Here is a 23,252-nt window from a genome sequence, read left to right on the forward strand (position 1 = left end):
CACATTATTTGTGCTATTATTAATTATGTTATATGGGTGAAACTGAGGCATGGAGAGAAATGATGCCACTTGGCCAAGGTGGAGAACCCAGGAGTCCTGCGCCTCTCCCCGCCCCCCCCGCCGCAAGGTGCAACCTACTCGCTAGGTTACCACTATGATGTGGGCCGTGGGAGACTACATCTCCCATGGTGCAATGGGATTCCAATTCCCTGCATGCAGCGCGCGCTCCGCCGGCTAATTTCCCCTCTCCCTGTGTGGCGATGCCTGCTGGGAGTTGTAGTCCGGACAGATGCGCTCCTCTGGCGGGGGCTCCGTGCCTCGCCTTGCGTTGGGACCGGGCTGGAGCGGCCGGGGGGCACGCGCAGGTACCCGGGTTGCGGCCGCCGTGGGGAGGGGCGTGTGGCTCCCCTCGGCCATGTAACGCCGGGGGCCTCGGGGCAGCTGGGAGTGACGGGCAGGGCGAGCCCCAGTAATTAGGAGGGGAGTGAGCCCCAGTATCTGGGGTGGTGGGCAGGGTGAGCCCCAGTACCTAGGAGGGGGATGAGCCCCAGTATCTGGGGGTGGTGGGCAGGGCGAGCCCCAGTAGCTAGGAGAGGGGTGAGCCCCAGTGTCTGGGGTGGTGGGCAGGGCGAGCCCCAGTACCTAGGAGGGAGGTGAGCCCTAGTAGCTGGGGGTGGCTGGCAGGGTGAGCCCCAGTAACTAGGACGGGGGTGAGGCCCAGTATCTGGGGGTGGCGGGCAGGGTAAGCCCCAGTACCTAGGAGGGAGGTGAGTCCTAGTAGCTGCGGGTGGTTGGCAGGGTGAGCCCTAGTAATTAGGAGGGGAGTGAGCCCCAGTATCTGGGGTGGTGGGCAGGGTGAGCCCCAGTACCTAGGAGGGGGATGAGCCCTAGTAGCTGGGGGTGGTTGGCAGGATGAGCCCCAGTAATTAGGAGTGGGGTGAGGCCCAGTATCTGGGGCTGGCGGGCAGGGTGAGCCCCAGTACCTGGGAGGGAGGTGAGTCCTAGTAGCTGGGGGTGGTTGGCAGGATGAACCCCAGTAATTAGGAGGGGGGTGAGCCCCAGTATCTGGGGGTGGCGGGCAGGGCGAGCCCCAGTACCTAGGAGGTGGGCGATCCCCAGTATTTGGGGGTGGCAGTCAGGGAGGGCCCCGGTAGCTGAGGGGAACTGGGGTAGCCCCAGTACTTGGGAGGGGAGTGAGCCCTAGTAGCTGGGAGGGATGAGGGGGGGCTGAGCCTGAGTATCTAGGAGGAGGGGTGAGCCCTACTAGCTGGGAGGGGCGGAGGGTGAGCCCCAGAAGTGGAGGGATGGGGAGTGAACCCCTGCAGTGGAGGGGTGAGCTCTAGAAGCTGGAAGGGGTTGAACCCTAGTAGCTGGGAGAGGTGGAGGGTGAGCCCCAGCATCTGAGAAGGGTGTGGGAGTGAACCCCTGCAGTGGGGGGGTAAGCTCCAGTATCTGGTAGAGGGTGGAGTGAATGAGCCCTAAGCCTTGACTTTTCCAGAGGAAGGGGCTGAATTGCTGCCTGTGGCTATGGGAATGCCATTGGTGCTGGAAGTGTAAATTTTCCAAGGCAGAAGGTGACCCCTTGCCTTGCACCATGGATTATGGGGCTCAGTTTGTTTTTTCCACTTGCTGCAAGAGTCTGAGCTGGAAGGATGAAGTGTAGTCATACAATGCTTTTTATTTTCCTTAGGAGCCAAGGCCCTTGATTTACAGGCTAGTTGCACGGATGAGAGATTTCTTCAGTCATTTTTTCTGATTGCATCCACATAGGGCTGGCGCTATGTTGTTCAGAGCCCTAGGGGAGGTCGTGGGCAGGGGCTCAGTTGGATTTCCAGGATGTGCACAAATCTTGGAGGGGCTGAGGGAAGACTTTGGCAGTTGGAGTGATTGGGGGTAGTTTTGTTTTTGGTCCCCCTCCCCCCCCCCCGTGCTTTATCAGACATCTTTGTTTTGTGTTTTGTTTTGTTTTTAGGTTCGTCTCCAGTCCTGTAAAAGGACCAGTTGGATTCCTCGCTAATATTCAACACACAGATTTCAGGACTATCATTTTAATTGTGGAAGATGTCATCTGGCCTTACGGAAGAACAGAAAAGAAAAATTGAGGAGAACAGACAGAAGGCCTTGGCTAGGAGAGCAGAGAGACTAGCAGCCCAGCAAGGAGGCCCTGGTGGGCTCACTAGCCAACCATCCAACCAGCAGAATCCAAGCTATCGAAGAAACGTGGAGCATCAATGTGTGAAACAAGAAGACAATCATGTTAAGTTCATTAGCCAACACCACCAGACTCCCAATAGCCATGTGGCGCAGAAGAGCTATGTTCATAAAGGATATAATCACTTTAGTGCACCCCAGCAGATGGCTGGTTCATGTGCTGTGCAACAGGAGAATTGTTCAGAGGGCTCAGACCAACATTCGTGGAGTCAAATGTGCAGCACTAAGCAGTCCCTCCCGATACTCCAGAATTCTCTGAGTTATTCCCATCAACATAATCCAGGTTCTGAGCAACCCAAGTACCACCCAGCGTTCAAAAAACCTACAGAACCTTCTCATCCTAGATTAACTGTGAATGAGCACCCTGATGATGTTAAAAGTTTACAAAGTCTGAACAGATCTGCCAGTGGACATGTTGACATGAAATACATGCCATCACCGAGCAGTGCCACCTTGAGTGATTCTGAAATGTCAACAAATGCAGGGAAACCAACTTGTGGGCCTTTCCCCCAAAAGGATAGCATCTCACAGTTCTGTGGCACTATGCAGCCACCCACTCCATTGAAGGAGGGTAAGATGCAAAAGGTGGCCAGGGTTGGTGGTGTGGGCTCTACCTTGGAAGTATCCTGTCATAGAAAAGTACCCAGTATTATCAAAGGAAGGTGCATGAAGCACAGAGAAGACCGATTCCGGGTTGAAGTAGGCTACAATGCAGAACTTGTCTCTGTGTTTAAGAGTATTCCTAGCAAAGCGTATGGTAAGAAAACATATAACAATTTCTTAAGGTTGGTTTATGCCCCTGTTGTTAAGAAAAATCAGTATATCAGTCTTTTTAAGGAACTGTGCAGAAATCGCCTTACCCATCACAGAAATGCAGCTGTTTGCAGGGGTGGAATATGGCAATGATGTTGTATATAGTTTTTAAGGGGGATGTGAAAAGTAAGGCAGTTGAAACTGCAGAAGAATTCATTCCCCTCCCCCCGCAGCCTGTATGAAAAGTCACCTGAGATGTTTTGTGACTTCACGCGGTCAGAACTAGAGCTGGTTGAAAACTGGATTTTCCACCTTGCAAATCATTTTGAGCTTTTGGAAAAATTAGCCTGATTTGGGAATTTTTTTGAAATTTTTCACAAAATAAATTTTTTTAAATAAATTATTGTTTGAGTAAATCAAAATGTTTAATTTCAGTAAATTTGAAATGTGTCGATTTTGACCTTTTTAAAAAAATATTTAAAAATACATTTTGAAATGAAAAGTCACTTTGAAACAAAAAAAATCAAAGCTTTTTATTCAAAAAATGTCAAAACAGGATGTTTCAAAATGTTTTTCCATGTGTTTCAAAATGAAATTTCTTTTAATTTGCTATGATCATGGAAATTTTTTTTTGTCAAAATGGAAGTTTTTGACAGAAAACTATTTTGACAAAAAAAATTGGTACCAGCTTTAGTCAGAATCTTTGGGGGTGGGGAACAGTATTTTGGAAATTGGTATTGCAGAAATGGTCAGTTAGTTTCAGTTGTTCTTGGACAGTTGGTTGACTCATAGTCTTTAAGGCCAGAAGACCATCATGATAATCTAGTCTGACTTTCTGCACATCACAGACCACAAAACTTCACCCACCCTCTCCTGAAATAGGCCCATAACTTCTGACTGAGGTACTGAGGACCTCAAATCTCAATTTAAAGACTTCAAGTTACAGAGAATCTACCATTTACTCTAGTTCAAACCAGTAAGTGACTCATGTCCTGTACTGTAGTGGAGGTCAAAAACCCCCGTAGGGTTTCTGCCAATCTAACTTGGTGAAAATTGCTTTCTGATCCCAAAATATGGCAGTCAGTTATCCCTGAGCATGTGAGACCCACCAGCCAGACCCCTGGGAAAGCATTCACTCTAGTAATTCAGAGCCCTCCCCATCTAGTGTCACATCTCCGTCCACTGGAGATATTTGCTAATAGCAGTCACTCATGGACCATATGCCATTGTAGGCAAAGTCATTATACCATCCCCCCTCCATAAAGTTATCAAGCTCAGTCTTGAAACAAGTTAGGGTTTTTTTTTGCCCCCACTAGTTCCTTTGGAAAGCTGTTATAGAACTTCATTCCTCTGATGGTTAGAAACCTACATCTAAGGCCGGGGTGGGCAAACCAAGGCCCGGGAGTCGTATCCGGCCCTCCAGACATTTTAATCTGGTCCTTGAGATTCTGCCAGGGAATGGGGTCTGGGTCTTGCCCCACTCCGCACAGCTCCTAGAAGCAGTGGGATGTCCCCACTCTGTCTCCTACACATAGGGGATGGCTAGGGGGCTCCACATGCTGTCCCCGCCCCAAGCGCCATCCCTGCATTTCCCATTGGCTGAGAACCACGGCCAATGGGAACTGAAGGGGTAGCACCTGCGAACAGGGCAGCGTGCAGAGCCGCCTGGCCGTGCCTCCATGTAGGAACTTCTGGGAGCTGCTTGAGGTAAGCGCCATCTGGAGCTGCACCCATGATCCTGTCCCATGCCCCAGGCCTGGTTCCTCTCCTGCCCTCCGAACCCCTCGGTCCCAGCCCGGAACACCCTCCTACACCCCCAAGACCTCATCCCCAGCCCCATCCCAAAGCCTGCATCCCCAGCCGGAGCCCTCGCCCCCTTCTGCATCCCAACCCTCAATTTTGTGAGCATTCATGGCCCTCCATACAATTTCCATACCCAGATGTGGCCCTGGGGCCAAAAAGTTTGCCCACCCCTAATCTAAGGCTATAGCTACACTGCACTTTCTTCAGTAAAACTTTTGTCAATTGGGGTGTGAACACCCCCGCCCCCCCACTGACAAAAGTGTTACCAACAGAAAGCGCTGGTGTGGACACCCACCCTTATTTGCAAAATCCTTTGTCTTTTTCAGTCAGTGCTGTGATTTACTTCCACACTCCTCTCATATTTGTGTGGATGTTTGTTTTGCTATCCCACTGCTAAGTCTTTCTGTATTTCCAGCTGCCCTACAGTTGTAATAACAATGCACAGTGCTTCTGACAGGTACGTGTGAAGTGTCTGCATAAACAGACCAGATTCTCTTTAATTACTAAGGTCTTGGCTACACTCACACTTTATAGCACTGCAACTGGGGTGTGAAAAAACACCCCCCTGAGTGCTGCAAGATACAGCGCTGTAAAGCGTGAGTGTAATCAGGGCAGCAGCGCTGGGAGTGCGGCTCCCAGCACTGCCCGCTACACCCGTAAGGGATGTGGTTTACATGCAGCGCTGGGAGAGCTCTCTCAGTGCTGCCGCTCCGACTACACTGACACTTCAAAGCGCTGCCGCGGCAGCGCTCCCGCAGCACTGCCGGGGCAGTGCTTTGAAATTCCAAATGTAGCCATACCCTAAGCCTTTAACAGCAGTTTGTTTCTATTCCCAAATGACTCAAATTCTGTCCAATTTCAGATCCTGCTACGAAGATTTGGAATTTTAGTTTAGAAGACTACAGAAGTCTCAGTAAGTGAGCAGACCTACGGAGTGACATGCAGGATCAAAGTCCCTCTCTCTCATCTTTGCGTGATTATTGTTGGCTGTGTTATCGCTTGAAGTAACAATGGGGCAGCACTGTTCAAACAGAAAACCCATTCTTCAGGCATGGGGCTTTTGAGGGTTTGCTGTGAATCTCTGAAATTAGTTAGAATTAACTGGGTTTCCAGGTGTACTCTAAATGCTTAGTATATACTTTCTCTATTTTAGGGGCGAACAAACCGCAGTATATGGTTGAGTTCATGCAAGTAGTTCATATGGGTTCGTGCAGAGAAAGTGAAAACATTCCAGAAGTGCAGGCTGGCTAATACTTCACTGAATGATTTACTCTGATGCCATCTTTTTAAACAGCAAACTTAATATAGGTTTCATGAAGCTGTTTCTTTTCCTGTTTGTTGGGAGTGTGGGAAGTGAAATGGCATGATCTTGGCTTTGTGAGGTTGCCATTGTGCTTGCCTCAGAATTTGGAATATCAGGGGATGGTTTTCTTCGTTGTGGACTGAGGAAGATTTGAGATGGTTGCAGCCATTCATTTCTGGTGGGCTTTTCAAAAGCATGCAGTCTTGATCCAACTTTGCTTTCCTTGAAGTCAATGGTAAAACTGCTGTTGATTTCAATGGGAGCAGATTTAGGCCAATGCTTTGGAAAAGTCCACCCTTTGGGCCTAATTTTAACCTCCCATGCAGATTGCTGTATATTTAAGCGCTTACAGGTGCCTCTCTTCTGTATGTTAATACCGCGTAAGCAGAGTCCTGCACAGCTTACAGTCTAAATAGACCATTTTAAAATAGCACATCGTCTCTTTTTAAAATGTCTTGTCAAATTTATCCTGAAGCATGAGCTTATGGTAGAAGGCACCTGGTGAAAAGCTGCTGGTATCACCATCAGTAGATGGTTACCAAAGACAGTCCCGAGTATTTCATACACTATGGGTAAATGGACTCTTTTGACCTGAAAATCTAGGCAGTTTTTAAAAGAATAGTTCAAAAAACAGTGGCAGGTTCTGTACCTTCCCCTGCCAGTTTCTGTGGTTTTACAATTACACTTTCCTGTACTTTTTTAAAAAAAGTTTCTGTCTTTTATTGTTTGTGAAAGACCCAATCAAATAGGGGAAAAAAAGTGTACACAAAATGAACAAGTAGAGAGTCCCCCTCCCCCCCAATTTCTTTAAAGCAGGGGTGGATTGTAGCTATATTAGAGATAAAGAATCAGATAAATATGAAAGTTTCCATACAGGCTTTAATTGAAAGCCTTGCTTTTCACTTGTTTGATGCTTCTTCTGAAATTGTCCTTTTTGGATGAAATTTCACATGCTTGGGTTCACTTTGAAGGTGTGTGTGTGTGTGTGTTGTTTTTTTTAAGGTAAATTGGATGAAAATCCATTTTGTCTCTTTGGAATTATTGGCGGGGAGAGGGGAGGCACGGGGGTGGGGCAGGGGATCTACTTTTCCAGCTTAAAAACCCCCCCAAACCTTAAGGCTTTTGTAGCTCGTCAATAGCTCAGAATGTCGGAGAAGAAAGCTTTACTGTTGTCGTATAGCTCAACTCACAAAGGAATAGCCCCTGAGTTTGTAAGATGGGAGCGGGAGGAACCTGCTGTAAGCAACAGAGATGTGGCTTCTGAGCATGCTCAGTGATCCGCCATTAAGAATTCAATGGTGCCTAAGGAAATTTTGCCCCCTAAATCAGGTAGTGACATTACATAGGAGGCAGACAGATTTCAGATCACATCCCTGGTAGCTTAGAGGGAACCTGGGCAAGGCTGGTGCAGCTTGGGTGCTGGATTCTCTATCTCTCCATTGCCAGCTCTGCTGCTCTTCTGCTCCCATTGTCTGCTCTGAAGTAGGAGAGTGGGTTCACCCTGCTGCTGCACCTCACCTCAGCTCCCTGATCCTTGCTTTGTACGGGAAACAGGGCCAGCAGTCCCCTTTTAGAGGAGCGTGGCCTGCTCTGCTGATCTCCTTTTCATCCTCGTCCCAAAACATCCTGCACCTTTTGTCTGGGTTCAGTTTGGCTCCTGCTCTTTCTGTCCCTCGGGGAATCAAAGTTTTCATGGTCTGCCCAATTTTTCCTTTATTCTTTCCCATAAAGCCATTATTTTCCCCCCTAGTGGAAGCAGTGAAGCCTCTTTCCTCAGTGACTTTGGTACCATTTGAAGAGATGGATGCAACTGGCCCAGCTACGTGTTCTCAGACTGTCAGCAGCGGGCCCAGCTTGAAATCCTTCTTAAAGACATTCAGCAGCTGGAAGAAAGCCTCTGCCACCGTCAGAGGGAAGTGTGTTCTGATCTCGCGCTCCCGGTTTGAGGTTGAGATTGGGTATGCTGCAGTAATTATTGAAGTGTTTAAACAGATAAATTCCAGGAATTACGGTGAGTCTCTGGTTTAATTGCTGCATTAATGTAGTGGTGGTGTTGGTGCTGGCTATATTCACTAATGCTTATGAAGTGCTTTTGCATTGCAAGATGAAGGATGATATACAAGAGCAAATCTGCTCTGGACAGGCTGAAAGGAGAGGATCTGTGTCAGGGAGGGTTTTGGTATCTGTAATAATGCTGGGATACTTAAACTCTGTGCCCACTGCTTTGCTCTCTGGCAGCATGAATGACTCCTCATTTTGTTCAGAGACAAATTCCAAAAAACATATTTCGATGCTAGGTGTGCTGAATTTGACCAGTGGTGCCCAACCTCTGCATCTCTCCACTTAATTTGTAGTTTTCATCATCAAAAATGACAGAACGGGTCAATGTGGAAATGTGCATGAGAATGAAATAGAATTGGTTGAGTTCACCAGCAGCCATGCTAATGTTTAGGAGGAGTTCTAATAGCACTCCGAACTATAAAGGGAGTTAAATATCCCCATCCTCACTTTAGACACGCAAACTGAAGGACAAAGAGGTGAAGTGACTTGCCCAGTGTCACGGCAGGCCAGTGACAGAGCGGGGAGGAGAACCCAGGCCTCTTGACCCACAAGCCTGTGCCCAGTTTGCTGCATCATGCTGCCTGCGGATCAGCTTCTTACTCACCCTTAACTTACAGGAAGATGCAACTGCTGTCAGAACAGCAGGCCGAGTGTGGCCCTTGCATTGTACTTTGGGTACCCATGAATGAGGCAGCCCTGCAACTAGCCAGTACTCTCTGAAAGTCAGCTGGAGTCTGATTGTCCATGTACTTTGCTGAGAACATACGCTCCCTTCCTCAAAACCATTTGGTTAGCATGGAATAGCAAGGTTTTTAAAAAAAACAACAGAACAGATGGCTGGGCAAGGTGGAAACTGTTTCAAAGCAGTTGTGAAATGGAGAGAATATTGAATGCTGCTGTCGCTGCTTGTTGATGGAAGAGTCAGGTGGTGGTGTGTGTGTGTGTGTGTGTTTGGATATTTTTGTTTTTTTAAAACATTCTTTCTGACAACATTTGATTATTTTATTATTGTGACCCTTACAGACATGAAGACCAGAAAATGGAGTTTCCTGCTGGAAGACTATCCAAGGCTAAGTGAGAAGCTGCATTTTCCTAGTGGGGTCTATTCTCCTGGGATGGTGACCAAATTCTAATTCCATTTCTGGGGATAAGCGGGGATTGAAGTGGTAACGAACTCCCGGGCTGGCTGTCCGTCCTATTGCCCATGTCAAACAGATTTTTGTGTGGGTTACACAGACTCAGAAACCTGGTTGTAATGTGTGTATATTAGTAATAATTATGGTAGCCTGTCAGAGGCCCATTCAGGGTCCCATTGTATGAGGCGCTGCACAAAGGCATATGAAGATGTGATCTCTGCTAGGAGTAGAATTTCTATAGTTTTTATTTCATATATTTTTACTATGTGTGATGATAATTATGAAAGTGAATTAATAATGGGGTGTGTGTGTGTGTGTGTGTGTGTGTGTGTGTGTGTGTGTGTGTGTGTGGTGTCCTGGAGTAACTTACTCTCAGTTCTAGAGTGAATTAAACAATGGAGAGAGACTGGCTTTCCTCACTATCTCCCTCCTTCCCCAGAGCTGGTCGCAGGGTGCAGCTGGGGCTGCTGGCCCTTCATGTCCATCTCTGCAGAATTCTGGGTCACTAGAACTGTACAGTTGCACTCCTAGGATATGTCTCCACAGCAAAGAAAAACCTGCGGCTTGCCCCTGCCAGCCGACTCGGGCTGCGGGGCTGTTTTGTTAGTCTGTAGACTTCTGGGTTCAGGCTGGAGCCCAGGCTCTGGGACCCTCTCACCCCACAGGGTCCTAGAGCTCGGCCACCAGCCTAAGCCCAGAAGTCTACACAGCAAAGAAACAGCCACATAGCCCAAGTCAGCTAGCACAGGTCAACCTTGGGTGTCTAGTTGCTGTGTAGAAATATTCTTAGTGTCTTCTACCCTGGCCTGTCCCTAGTTCCCCACCCTCCTCCCTCGTGCTGGCCTATTCTGCAGCTTGCACACAATCACCCCAACCTGTGGTGAACAAGGGATGTGCATGCATGAATGCTCTGCCCATACCCTTGCAAGTAACCCATTGCAGGACTCAAGTACTGTGGAGAATATTGTGCTGGTGACTTTCACCTTCTGAGTTTTTTCAGATCAAGTTTGCTCAGTTTATAAGTGAACTGATGATTTTTCTAACTGCCAGAGTCAGAACCATAGTCTGGGTGCTGACTGTCAAGGTGGATTTGTTTAGCTTTGTATGGTATGACTAGAAATGAAGTCTCTGTAATTGGAATTCAGCCAACAGGTTTGTAGTTGGTGTACAAGGCAGACTAGAATCCAGGTTGCTCTCCTGTGGCTGTGTTGACTGCTGGGCGAATGAGGCCCTGCTTGTTTCAATAAAGTGATCAGACTGACTCAGCAGGCTCCCACAGAGCAGGGTCGTCCTGCATGTTTTCATATACCTCTGAAAAGCCCAAATACTAAGATGATGGGCACTTAACATTTTTTGAGTAAAATATGTTGAGTGAGAGAGCATTGTTCTTCTACTTATAAGTACGCTCCAGGGGTAGTCTATAGGCACAACATTCACTTCTGGGCACAATTAGACATGTGGGCTCCTCTCCCTTTGCACCCATGTGTGGTGTTGAAAAAATTCTGACCCACACAGCAGGGTGTAAAATTGTATTTCTTTTAAAAAATGGATATGCTTTGCAAATAGCTCTCTCACAGCAGTGTGCTCCCAGCACGTCTGCTTCTTTGTTGTGTGTGTTTCGTTAATGTCTGGAAAGTACTTTGAAGATGAAAAGCAGTGCATAAGCATTCAGTGTTATAATTATTACTTATCATTCCATTCTGCTTGCTGTGAGCCCTCATACTTCCTGAAATATATGGCTGCAGAGTTAGAGCAGGATAAGCTTTAGAAGGAAATTGCAAGATGCCCTACAATGGTGCTATAACACTGTTGTGGAGGATTGTACAGTCATGGTCCAAAATCCTGCAGCTTAGTGCTACTCTAGTACTGTACATTATTACTATGGGTTAATGGAACATTTTAAATAATTGAGCCTGTATACTCTAGTGAGGAGTGCGTTAGAAATACTAATACTAATCAAGGAGCTGGATGCTGGATGTAGCATTGGAGGAGAGGTCGTTTTATGGTGGTGAAGAGGCAAAAGATTTTTGGGTGAGCAAGCCTTCAATCTGAAACTACCATATGAAGACGAGTATAAAAACAGGACGGGAGAACAGAGTTACACAATGGAGGCTAGTTGAGGATGCCCGGCATCTTGCAGGATTGGGCTTGTGCAAAGGTCCTGATCTTGTCGGGTGATGAGTAGTTCCTGCTTGATGCTGAGTTTGCTCAGTTTTTTCAGTCGGCTGGCTTTGTTGAGGTATGACAGCTTGCACCACCTTGGAAGAAGCATTCAGTATCTTGCAGGGCTAGGTCCAAGGAAAGTATGGGCTGGATGAATGGACTACAAGGTGGACAGAAAGCTGGCGAGATAATCAGGCTCAACGGGTAGTGATCAATGGCTCCATGTCTACTTGGCAGCTGGTATCAAGCGGAGTGCCCCAAGAGTCGGTCCTGGGGACGGTTTTGTTCAATATCTTCATTAATGATCTGGAGGATGGCATAGATTGCACCCTCAGAAAGTTGACAGATGACACTAAACTGGGAAGAGTGGTAGATACGCTGGAGGGAGAGATAGGATATAGAGGGTCCTAGACAAATTAGAGGATTAGGCCAAAAAAAAACCAATCTGTTGAGGTTCAACAAGGAGAAGTGCAGAGTCCTGCACTTAGGATGCAAGAATCCCATGCACTGCTACAGACTAGGGGCCAAGTGGCTAGGCAGCAGTTCTGCAGAAAAGGACCTAGGGGTTAGAGTGGACGAGAAGCTGGGTATGAGTCAACAGTGTGCCCTTGTTGCCAAGAAGGCTAATGGCATTTTGGGCTGTATAAGTAGGAGCATTGCCAGCAGATCAAGGGACATGATCATTCCCCTCTATTTGGCATTGGTGAGGCCTCATCTAGAGTCCTGTGTCCAGTTTTGAGCCCCACACTACAAGAAGGATGTGGACAAATTGGACAGAGTCCAGCGGAGGGCAACAAAAATGATTAGGCGGCTGGAGCACATGACTTATGAGGAGAGGCTGAGGGAACTGGGATTGTTTAGTCTGCAGAAGAGAAGGATGAAGGGGCATTTGATAGCTGCTTTCAGCTGCCTGAAAGGGAATTCCAAAGGGGACGGATCTACAGACTGTTCTCAGTGGTGGCAGATGACAGAACAAGGAGCAATGGTCTCAAGTTGCAGAGGGGGAGGTCTAGGTTGGATATTAGGAAACACTATTTCACTAGGAGGGTGGTGAAGCACTGGAATGGGTTCCCTAGGGAGGTGGTGGAATCTCCTTCCTTAGAGGTTTTTAGGGCCCAGCTTGACGAAGCCCTGGCTGGGATGATTTAGTTGGGGATTGGTCCTGCTTTGAGCAGGGAGTGGGACTAGATCCCTCCTGAGGTCCCTTCCAACCCTGATATCCTGTGATTCTATTATAAAAGCCTCTGCGGATGGAGTCCTAGGAGAGCACTTGTGAGTGGTTTGCAGCCCTCTCGTATGCACCTGTGGAGAAGCTCTGTCCCTCTTCGCTTACCCCAGCAAAAAACTAAATACGGCTCGGTGCCTGTGGCTTATCTTCTGCAATGATTTCCTTTTGTCAGGAACAGTTCAGAGGGGTTAATATCTGTTTGCCCAGTTACTCAGTCATCTTTAGGTAAAAGGTCACTTCAGTAAAAAATGACTCTTGGATGAATCACGCTGGCTGCAGACGCATCCTAACGATTTTTCTAGCTTTTCTGCAGAACAATAGCATCAGAATGATCATGTAGAAAATTGTAGCAATTATAGTAACGCAGTAAGTAAGTTTGTGAGTGTAATAAGAGGCTTTTGATATACTTAGTGGGAGAGATTTTGCGCTATTGAAAGTATAGAGTAAACTGGAGAGCTGAGGAAATTAAGACCACCACATAAGCACAAACTGAAATCCTTTCAAATATGGATTTTTTACTTGTGTAGTAGGAATCCAGTCTGCTGCTCTGCCCTAGAGAGAACTGAAACTAAAATAAAAATCTGCAGTCTGGAGGCATATTTGGTGTCCACACAGTTGTAATACATAAAATCAGTGAGCACAAATTAAATTTGAGGAGCTCCATATGTTCGAACAGCTGGAAGTGTTCTGTATTCCCCCAATTTCCTATTTTAGTTGTTTCAAAATAAAGAGGTGCTTCCAGAAATAATGGAGGCTGAATGTACATTTCACACATGCTTGGTATAGCACCGTGTGTGGGTATGCGTGCGTGTGTTCGGTATAATGCAGAAATGTGTTCTGATTTCTCTAAGTGATTAAAAAATAATTGTGATGAAAAATCAGTTTAAAATGTGCACTAGAATCAGGAAATTGTGTTAATATTAACACAATAATATTAATTCTTAATCATTTTCTCTTGGAGTAAAAAGAGTTTTTCACTTGGCTTTTATGAGGGAGAAGGAATGGAGGGGTGTGAAATAAGGGTGTCTGAAAATTGAATGCAATGATATTTTGACCACCGTCTTGTGGCTTTAAAAGATTAAACCCCAGATTTTTTTGCACCAGGGATATGTGGAAGCTTGGTACAGCATCGGATTAAGGTGTGTGTTGCATATCATTGCAAATTGAGGTATGGATGAAGGATATAAATGTTTTGATGTTTAGTGATAGTTGCATAGCAGAGAGTAAAATCCGGTACAGCTTCCCTAAAGATATGGTATGTCCATGCATTAAAGGATGATTTTTAAAGCCCTGGGATGTTGCTTGAACTAAGCTTCAAAGCACAGTCCTAGCCTAATGTAATTGTAACCTCTTCTGTGAAGTGGTTATGAACCAAAGTCATGGGCAAGTTCAAAAAGTGTAAAATTGGCAAAATCTCTCTCCCAATCCTGAAACCCGCCTAGAACCACCCATCCTTTATTAGATCAAGCCATATCTTTCTTGAAACAGGATGACTATTTATTAATTATTTAATCCATGCAGCATGGTAATATCCAGAGGCCCCAGTCAGATAGCAATTGTACTTGGGGCTGTACGAACATATACATCCTGAAGACAGTTCCTGCCCCAGAGAAGTTCCGATGAGTGACTCACGATGGAGGGCAGCCGCAATCCAGTGATACGCAGTTTTTATGCAGGGACACATTGACAAGGAGAGATTTTAGGCTGGGGATGTGACCCTGTTCAGATAACAGCAGTTCAAATCAGTTCTGCTCAGATAATTGAGGAGGAACTCTCTGCAGAGGGAGGCCCCGGGGGTCTGCTACTTCAGAGTTCTGAGGCGGCACGAGATCAAAACTTCAGTTCTACAGTGATTAGGGGGATTCTGTTATTCAGTAATAAAAACAAGGATTTGAACAAGATGCTGTAGGTTGCCTGTGGGGTAATCTGTGCCCTGGCTGTTAAAATAAATTATTAAAAACTTCCTGTTCACACTGGACTGGGGACCTGTGCTAGCAGCAGTTTTCATGCGAAAACAGGGTCAAGCAGTGCTGTGCTTGGCAACTATATCTGCATGTGTGTGTAGCTAACAGCCCAGGGTTCAAAAACAGATTTTAGGTAACATAGGTGGGCCATCCCTGTTGGATCATGCAAGGCTTTCTTGAGCTGTTTCAGGACAAGCGTAGTATCATAATGCTGGTGGGGCCAAAATGTCCTCCTGGCACTAGAGTATATTCCATATGTGATCACCATTCAGCTAACAGGCTGCTGTTTGTTCTTTTCAGTGGAAGCAGTACAGCGCCTTCCGTCGGTAGAGGTGGAACCGCTGCCCAAGCCAGTAATACAAGCCTTTGCTCTTCAGCTTGACAAGCCTGCCTTGTGTGTCTCAGACATTCCTGAAGCCGACCTTTCGGCGGTGGATTCCAAAATTGTGATGAGCCTCATGCCGTTTCAGAGAGAAGGCGTGAAGTAGGTGCCATTCGTATGCCATGAAGAGCTAGGTCTGGCATTTCCCGTCAGCGTGGTGTTTGCATTTTTTTCCGTGACCCATCAGAGATGGGTTTGGATCCAAATTTCACCAAAGGGGTGCTGGGCTTTGGTACAGACTCCATTCATCTTTGAATAGAAGGATAATGAAGCCCATTACACATGCGTACCCTGTATGTATCCAGAATTTCTGAGGATGACTTGGGAAGGAAATCATTTACCAGGGCACATGATAGTGTGAAATATTTCCAAGTCATGTAAATCTGTCCCTTTGGCACATCTTTCATTTGCCTCTCTGGGCTGAGTATGTACACATGCATCATTTGCTTTTCTCATAAATTCAGCCTGTGTACCCAAGGGCATTAGCTGATGTTTTCTTTCTTTCTTTTGTTTTTTCTTACAAGCTCCACACATGTGTAGGGGAGCAAAACTGAATCCAAGGAAGGTTTAAAACAACTGATTATATGTGGAGGAAGCAACTTTAAATTTTTTTTTCTCATTTTTCGTCACTATTTATTAGTATCAAGCAGCAAAATGTCACAGCTAAATCCCCAGCCCCTGATATTAGCATAGGGCTGTTAGTAGTTTTTCTAGTCTGATCAGGGTAAACTTTGGAAGAGTAGGTGGGTATTTAGTAGTATCATGGAAAGAGCAGATTCAAACATCTCTAATAGTCTGGTTCAACCCCAGCAAAATCAGAGTAATTCAGAAGCAGGACTGAAGTGGTTTCTTTGACCACTCTGTTTTGTCACCGTACTGCAACACGCTGGCATCTGTAAATCCTAAGATTGCATATTTGTTGCTCAGTCTCAGTAATGTCAACGGAAGTGACCTATACACACTGAATGGAGAATTTGCAGTTCAGAGCCTTCTGTCATACCCAGTACAATCGAATGGCCTAAGAACAAGGCTTCATCTTAATTTTTAGTTCAAGCAATGATGGAATAAAATGAACATCTTAATCATCTGGGGCCCAATAATTAGGCAGGCAAAAAAAGAATTTGAAGAACAACTAGCAAAAGACACACAAACTAACAGCAAAAAAAAAAAGTTTAAATACATCAGCATCAGGAAGCCTGCAAAACAATCAGTGGGCCCGCTGGATGAGTGAGGTGCTAAAGGAACACTCAAGGAAGACAAGGCCATTGCAGAGAAGCTAAATGAATTCTTTGGTTGTTAGCCAAGATGGTCAGAGATGCAACCCCAGGCTCTGGGTGTTCCTAAGCCTCTGAGGGCCAGAAGCTGGGACTGAATTACAAGGGGTGGATCGCTTGCTAAATTATCCAGTTCTGTTCATTCCCTCTGAAGCATCTGGCACTGACCACAGTCACATGGCAGGATAGTGGGCTAGATCAGGGGTCCCCAACGCAGTGCCCATGGATGCCATGGCTCCCACTGGGGCGTCTAAGTGCGCCCGTAGACTGGCCGGCGGATGAGCATCCTCTGAAATGCCGCTAACAAGCTGCGTCATGCAGAGGTGTTGCTGCTGAAATGCCACTGGTATTTGGCGGTATTTCAGTGGCAACGCCTCTGGATGACGCAGCTTGTCGGTGGCATTTTGGCAATGACGCCTGTTGACGTTGCCGTTTGTCGGTGGAATTTCGGCAGATGCTCGTCCGCCACCATGGTCCTCCGTGGCTCGTCGTCTGGCGCCCACCAGACGAAAAAGGTTGGGGACCACTGGGCTAGATGGACTGTTGGTCTGACCCACTATGGCCATTCTTATGTTCAACATGATCTCAGTGGTTCCATAAAAGTGCAATTCCAAAGTGAAAAGCACTGATGTAAAAAAACTGTCTGTGTGTCTTCAGAGCCTTATCTACTGATTTTAGTGACTAAAGTAAGTTTCTTACACCTGCAGACCCAGCACAGCTAGACTATGTGAGTGGGATTTCATTCCCCCTTCTGCACCCTCAGTTACATTGCTTACTAAGTTCCAATCAGTCAAACCTGTGGAAATCCACTGGAGACAATGACACTGCCCGGTTGTCATTGGGGGCAGAATTAGAAGGCATTGTGGCTGCACAGAGGTTGCTGGAGGTCTCATTTCGACTGCAGAACCTTTACTGCTGATGATGGTGCTTAAGAAGGAGAAACTTCAGCTTGACTCAGGCTGAGTTTTTCAGGAGCTGAGTGAAATGAATTGGTTGGTCAGTCCAGTTCCCACTGCACAAATGTTGGGCTCACAAAATTCACCATGACAGTTGGGACTAACTGCCTCCATTTGCTGTCTCATCAGCGAGAGACTAAGGGTTGCATAGACGGGGGAGACTGAACTATCTGCTAGTCCTGGAGATGATCTTTGCCGGTCAGGTTGAGGCATCTTGGCAGGACTGCGCAGGGAAGCTTGTGCTGCCATTGTCTGCACTGTGCCAGTTGAGGGGCTAAACGAGGGCTTCTGTCTGCTGGATTGTCAGGTCGCCACTCTAATGTACTTTAAAAATAAAACCAAAGGGGCTGCAAAGGAAGCCGTCTGCTGTTTCCCTTCCCTCTTCTTTGGCAGTGAGCTTCTCGGACTGGGGAGGGATTGTGCTAACCTTGGCTGGGAAGATGGGGAAAGGAGTAACCCTTCTGCCTCGTGTTCTTTCAGTTTTGCCATCTCCAGAGAAGGCCGTTTGCTTCTTGCGGATGACATGGGCTTGGGGAAGACTATCCAGGCGATCTGTATTGCTGCATATTACCGAAAGGAGTGGCCGTTGCTGGTGGTAACACCTTCCTCAGTGAGATTTACCTGGGCAGAGGTACTGTATGTTTAAATAGAACTTTTGGGGAGTCACCTGTGGTTTTTTGTTTGTTTGTTTGTTCGTTCTTCCTATGGATTCTATGAGGGATGGCAAAACTGCCGTCCATTTAGAAAAATAAGGGGAAAAATAGGAAGAGATGACATTCCTTTATCCCCTGTAATTGCAGGAAGCTGATCATATGACACATGCTTGCCTGAGTCTAATGGATGATCCTCATTCTGTGTTCTAAAGGAAGGTTAGGAAAAAGATCTTTGACAAAATGGCCTTAAGGAAAAATTCCTCTCTGACTCCATATATGGCAGTTGGTTTAACCTTGTGCATGTGAACCAGAATCACTGTAGTTAAGCATCTTAATTTCATTAATGCCCAAGACACCATTGGTACCCAGGCAATTGTCGTCTTCTTTTGAAACCTGCCACGGTGGGTTCTATCAGCGTCTCAGCTGCTACAGAATTTCAGATGCGGAAATTCTGCCCTATGTGTTCAATTCCCACTGATCCTAGCAAGCCTTTTTTGGGGCAAAATTTGGCCCATAAGCTTTACTCTACAAAACTCTCAAAATTCTTTGATATCATTTCCCTCCAAGCTGCGTGGTCGTGTGGCTTCCCAGGAGTGATTCAAGCGCCGCGCACTTGATTAGCAGAGCCATGCACATCCGGCAGCGTATGTTCAGGTGCCCCTTGCCCCTGCTGCTTTGCAGCCATGTTGCTCCTGTTGTTGCTTCTGAGACCCTCCTGCTGGCTGTGCAGAGTGGGAGGGAGCGGGGGCTGATGTCAGGGTGCTGTCATCCCGGCCCCCTGCCTATCATCTCCACAGAGCAGGGAAGAGGGGACAAGGCTCAGGACTCGGAGCAGGAGAGAGCTGCTGCGGTCTGAGGTCCGGTGAGTGAGTGCCTTAAAGAAACAGCGCATGGTCTCTGAGAGTTCCCCAGCAGCCAGCTCACACAATCTCTGTTACTCACATTCACACTCTGTCTCTCCTCCTTCCCCCTGCCCATGTACCTCATCTCTGCAGAGTGTGGGAGGGGAGACAGGGCTTTAAGTGAGTGCCTTTAAGAGACAGCGCACGGTGTCTCGCAGAAACTTCCCCAGCAGCCAGCACACACACAGTCTCTCCTCTCTCTCACACTCAAGAGTCTCCGTGTCACACACAGACACGCACACACACACGTATTGTTGTTGTTGTGTTTTTTTTCTTCTTCTTGGTACTTCCTGCAATGCATATATATTCTCTGTAATTTTATTCTTTCAAAGTGTGCTATTTTAGTTTTTTGGCTGGTCTATGCATTTCATAATTTTTATTTCTCTTTTACACTTAAATTTAATTCTTTGAGTAGTGAGTCATAAAATGCCTAACGTGTCCTGGCTAGAGTAATTATCCCTATGGTAACTTTTTAAAAATATTTATTGTATCTAGGTTTTTTGTTTCTACTGGCAGCACATGTCCACACAAATTACCTCAGGGCACATTAACAAAATCTATTCTGCACATGGATGGAAAAAATTAGAGGGAACATTGGTCAGGACCTGGAGATGGGCTCTCTCAGGGATTGGAAATGCACATAACTGAAAGAAAGCGGGGCTGCAGGGTCTGTCCTTGGAGGGCAATTACTGTGCAATTAAACAATCTGTGCTAGCAAGGTGATTTTGAAGCATACTTTCCTTAACTGTGAAATGTTCATTAATGCTGGGAGAAAGTGAAGGGTAGAAGAGCTCAGGCCCTTAGGCTAATAAGTTTCATGCCTGACTTGGTGGGGTTCTTTTTTCAGTGGTTCACTATGCTGATGGCTGTAGAGTAAATTGATTGGATTTTGTTACGTGGTCGGACCTTAGTACCACAACAATTTGTTCTCTTTTTCCCCTGCCAATGATACAACAAAGCACCGGGCAGTCAGCCGAGCTACAGAAGACACATCTAGATTTTTGCCTGGTGAATGAGGGAGTAAAATTACTTATATTTGGGTTACGGAGGAGGAGGCAGCGGCGGTATCCTTCAGAGGCTGATGGAGATCTGAGCCAACATTTTAAAAAGTGGCTATTGCTTTAGAATATCTCAATTTTTGGGTGCCCAGCTTGGAATGGCTTTGGTCCTGATTTTCAGAAGGGCTAAGCATTTGCAACTCTAATCTTGTTCTGGATAGGCTCTTATACCCGCACACGTCACCGTGGTATCTGAGCACCTTCCGGTCATGTGTTAACAAGTCACATGGTTTTTGTTCTCTGGTCCTTCCCTCAAGGGGAGAAGTGTGTGCAGTGGAGCATTTTATTAGTGTAGATTTAAAAAAACAAATAAAAAACCTTGTAACTATGTGTATATTATAGAGAAGGCAAGGTCAAAATAATTCACTTGCAGTTTTGTGATAGTCCTTAGTTCATGGGGGAGTTTATTCCATAGTCTCAGACCAGCCCCTGAGAAAGCTCTGTCTGTGGCAGAGATAGCTTTACCCTTTATTTTAGAGAGTTCCACTGTGCCAGAGAAGTGCAGTGTTGACTGTGGTCTTCATCCTGGAGCTTTAGGCTCTTTTAGATAGGATTCAGCCCACTGAGTGCCTTGAAGTAAGGACTGAGACCTTGAACTTGAGTCGATATTCTATAGGGAAACCAGTGTAAGAACGGGGAGCAGGTTTGATATGCCTGCAGAAGCCGGTGTTGCTGTGGAGATCGCTGCAGTGTTCTGTAGTAGTTGCAACTTCCAGAGTGCCGAAAGCTTTGTGCCCAAATCTGTCATATCACTGTAGTCCAGCTGAGAGGTGACGAAGGTGTAAATAACTGAGGCCAGGTTGCGACAGAGTCTCCTAGCCAACCAGAGATGGTAAAAAGCATTACTCATGGATGCTGCTATGAGAGTGCTCATGGTATGTGAGGAATCCAGGAGCCTTCTAAGCCACAGACTGAATTAACCAATTGCGTGTTTGTGAACCTTCAACCAAAGGAGACTGCCCCATGCCTGCAGACTCTTTAACATGCTTTCCCCTGCCCATCAGCATCACCCCTGTCTTGCTTGGGTTCAGCTTCAGGCAGCTGCTCTTCATCTCTGGGATGATCTCATCTAAGCACTAGGCTCTCTTGGTGGTAGTGGTGTGGTTGTATGTGGTGAAGGTAGGTAGAACTGTGAGTCATTCTCTTACTGCTAGCACTAGAATCCATCTCATCTGCCCAGTTCACACGGTGGTTTTATGTAGCTGTATAATAGGACCAGTGAGAGAATTGATCCTTGTGGGACTGCACAAGTGAGAGGTCTAGTGACAGAGATATGATTTTCCCATTGTCACTCTTTGGCTATATCCCTGCAGGAAGGACTCAAACCATGTTAGCGCATTGCCCAGACTTCCGCCATGTCTTTCAGGAGAGGAAACAGTCTCTCATGATCAACAGCACTGAATGCTGCAGGAAGGCTGAAGTAATTGAAATAAATGGGAACTTTCATTGCTTGGCACCTGAAAAAAAGCACAAGTAATTCAGTTGCCACCATAGAGCAGCAGCCAGTGGCTTTGTTAGACTGGTTCTTAGAAGGGAAAAAAGACCTTTAAAAGACCCGGAGAAATTGTTCTTCATCTGTATCATGGTGCAGAGTTTTGTAAACTTTCCTGTGATGTAAAATATTTGATGTTTGTAAGTGGGTGGCTTTCACAGCTTCATGTTTACTATTGGCGTGGGCGAAATAACAGTGTATCTCTCTAACAGTGGCCATGCCACTCTGTTGCTGCTCTGGCTTTTGGGCACAACTGGCAACATTGGTAGACAAGCACGTTCATTTCTGATCGCAGCCAGAGATCTTGCTGAGTAAGAGCAAAGAGAAAGTAAGCTTAGATCTTCCTAGTGGAGGGAGTGTGGTGTAGTGCCCAGAGCATGGGACTCCACTTATGATGCCTGCTCTTCCAGTTACTCACTGTGTGGTCCTGGGCAAGTCACTTAGACATTATTAGACACATTGTCAAGTTGGGTAAAACTGAAGCACAAACTGGTTATTTCCAAAGATGTGGTTATGAGGCTCCATTATAGCTTGAGAAGGTCTTTGGGATCCTCAGAGGAAAGAGACTAGAGAGGTTCAGCACCCTATTAATCACTTCTTCTCCTTTTCTCAGGCATTTCATAGGTGGCTTCCATCCCTGAGCCCAGAGAGTACCAATGTCATACTGACAGGCAAAGACAACCTGTCAGCAAAACTGATAAACATAATCAGTTTCGACCTCCTCAGCAAGATGGATAAGCAGCTCAAAGACACTTTCCAAGTTGTCATTATTGTAAGTAAGCATCCCTAGTTATTTAAATGGGATTAGGAGGCACATACAAGCTGGGTTCTCCTGGGTTGTTAACAGGCGTTTGGAGAGAGTGAAGCCTTGTAGTGACTGGATGCTCTACACAGCAAGTTGTATATCCTTATATCTTCAACCATGTATTGGTTTACTTTCATGGGTGGCTCTATAATCTGTGTTTTTCAGATACCATAAGAGATAACCATTATAGAAAACCCTTAGGTAGACTTCAGCTCTATTCCAGTTAATTAAAATAAATAAATATATGTATATATGTTTAATGGGACCCTTTTAGAACTCATATTGTTTCAAATCCAGCTTAGATCAATGGCAACCAAAAAGTCACTACACTTTGATGTCCGTTATCTTATGTGAAATTAGTTTAGTGTTCTCAATCTGATTTCCAATGAACAGATGTTTCTGTCACAAAAAGCACCATGACTTCTGTTGGTGGCAGTGTCAGCAGAGAAGATGAGAACAGACTGGATACTGGAGACTGAACTTTTCTCTCACCTCTGTTGATTTCGCAAGGGTCCAGGCTGAGACACAGTGTCACAATGGAGGAAACTCACATTGTCACTTTTTCTTTGGGGGTAGAACATCTATGACTCTAGAGCGATCACTCTAGTACCTTTTAATCTGTGCTAAATTGGCAGGTATTTTATTCATGCACGTGTGTGTGCAGATTCAAATCCTGTATATGTCCTGTAGATCCAAATGACCCCACTGAATGTTTAGCCTCCCTGCTTTTTTATTTCCAGTCATCCTCTGCTTCCTGCTGGCATAACAACATAACCTTATTGCTAACCAGGATTGAGAAAGCTGTTCCTTGGTGGCTAAGTGGTGTCTCGTCCTCTCTAAGCGTGGCTGCTCGCTCATCCACACACAAGATGAGAACATACCCTTAGAGGGTACCAATTTCCTCAATGTCTTTAAGTTCTGCCCAACTACAACAAAGGAAATGTAGCCTATTCTGCGAGTGATGTCTCTGAGCCAGGAGGTTATTATCCACCTGGAGAGCCCTAACAGCAAAACAGTTGGTTCCTAATTAGATTTCTGCACTTCTGATGCTTTTCATTAACCCCTTCATTTTAGAGAGGCAGCGCTGCGTGGGGCTCCCCATGAGTTT

General features: G+C 46.1%; 1 protein-coding gene across 2 annotated transcripts in view; it reads left to right on the plus strand.

The window, feature by feature from the left end:
- The first annotated feature begins 267 nt into the window (after positions 1 to 267).
- SMARCAL1 (SWI/SNF related, matrix associated, actin dependent regulator of chromatin, subfamily a like 1) overlaps positions 268 to 23,252 on the plus strand; it is a 72,466-nt gene continuing 49,481 nt past the window's right edge. The window contains exons 1-8 of one of the 2 annotated variants that reach the window (XM_050917006.1): positions 268 to 365; positions 1,973 to 2,968; positions 5,630 to 5,680; positions 7,821 to 8,081; positions 9,155 to 9,226; positions 14,923 to 15,106; positions 17,715 to 17,865; positions 21,953 to 22,111. In XM_050917006.1, coding sequence (XP_050772963.1) covers positions 2,062 to 2,968; positions 5,630 to 5,680; positions 7,821 to 8,081; positions 9,155 to 9,226; positions 14,923 to 15,106; positions 17,715 to 17,865; positions 21,953 to 22,111 — 1,785 coding nt within the window. In that variant the 5' untranslated portion in view covers positions 268 to 365; positions 1,973 to 2,061. The remainder of the gene's footprint in view (positions 366 to 1,972; positions 2,969 to 5,629; positions 5,681 to 7,820; positions 8,082 to 9,154; positions 9,227 to 14,922; positions 15,107 to 17,714; positions 17,866 to 21,952; positions 22,112 to 23,252) is intronic. The other variant, XM_050917008.1, reaches the window with a different exon arrangement.

The sequence above is a fragment of the Gopherus flavomarginatus genome, chromosome 10, assembly GCF_025201925.1.
Source record: "Gopherus flavomarginatus isolate rGopFla2 chromosome 10, rGopFla2.mat.asm, whole genome shotgun sequence".
Classification (NCBI taxonomy): Eukaryota; Metazoa; Chordata; order Testudines; family Testudinidae; genus Gopherus; species Gopherus flavomarginatus.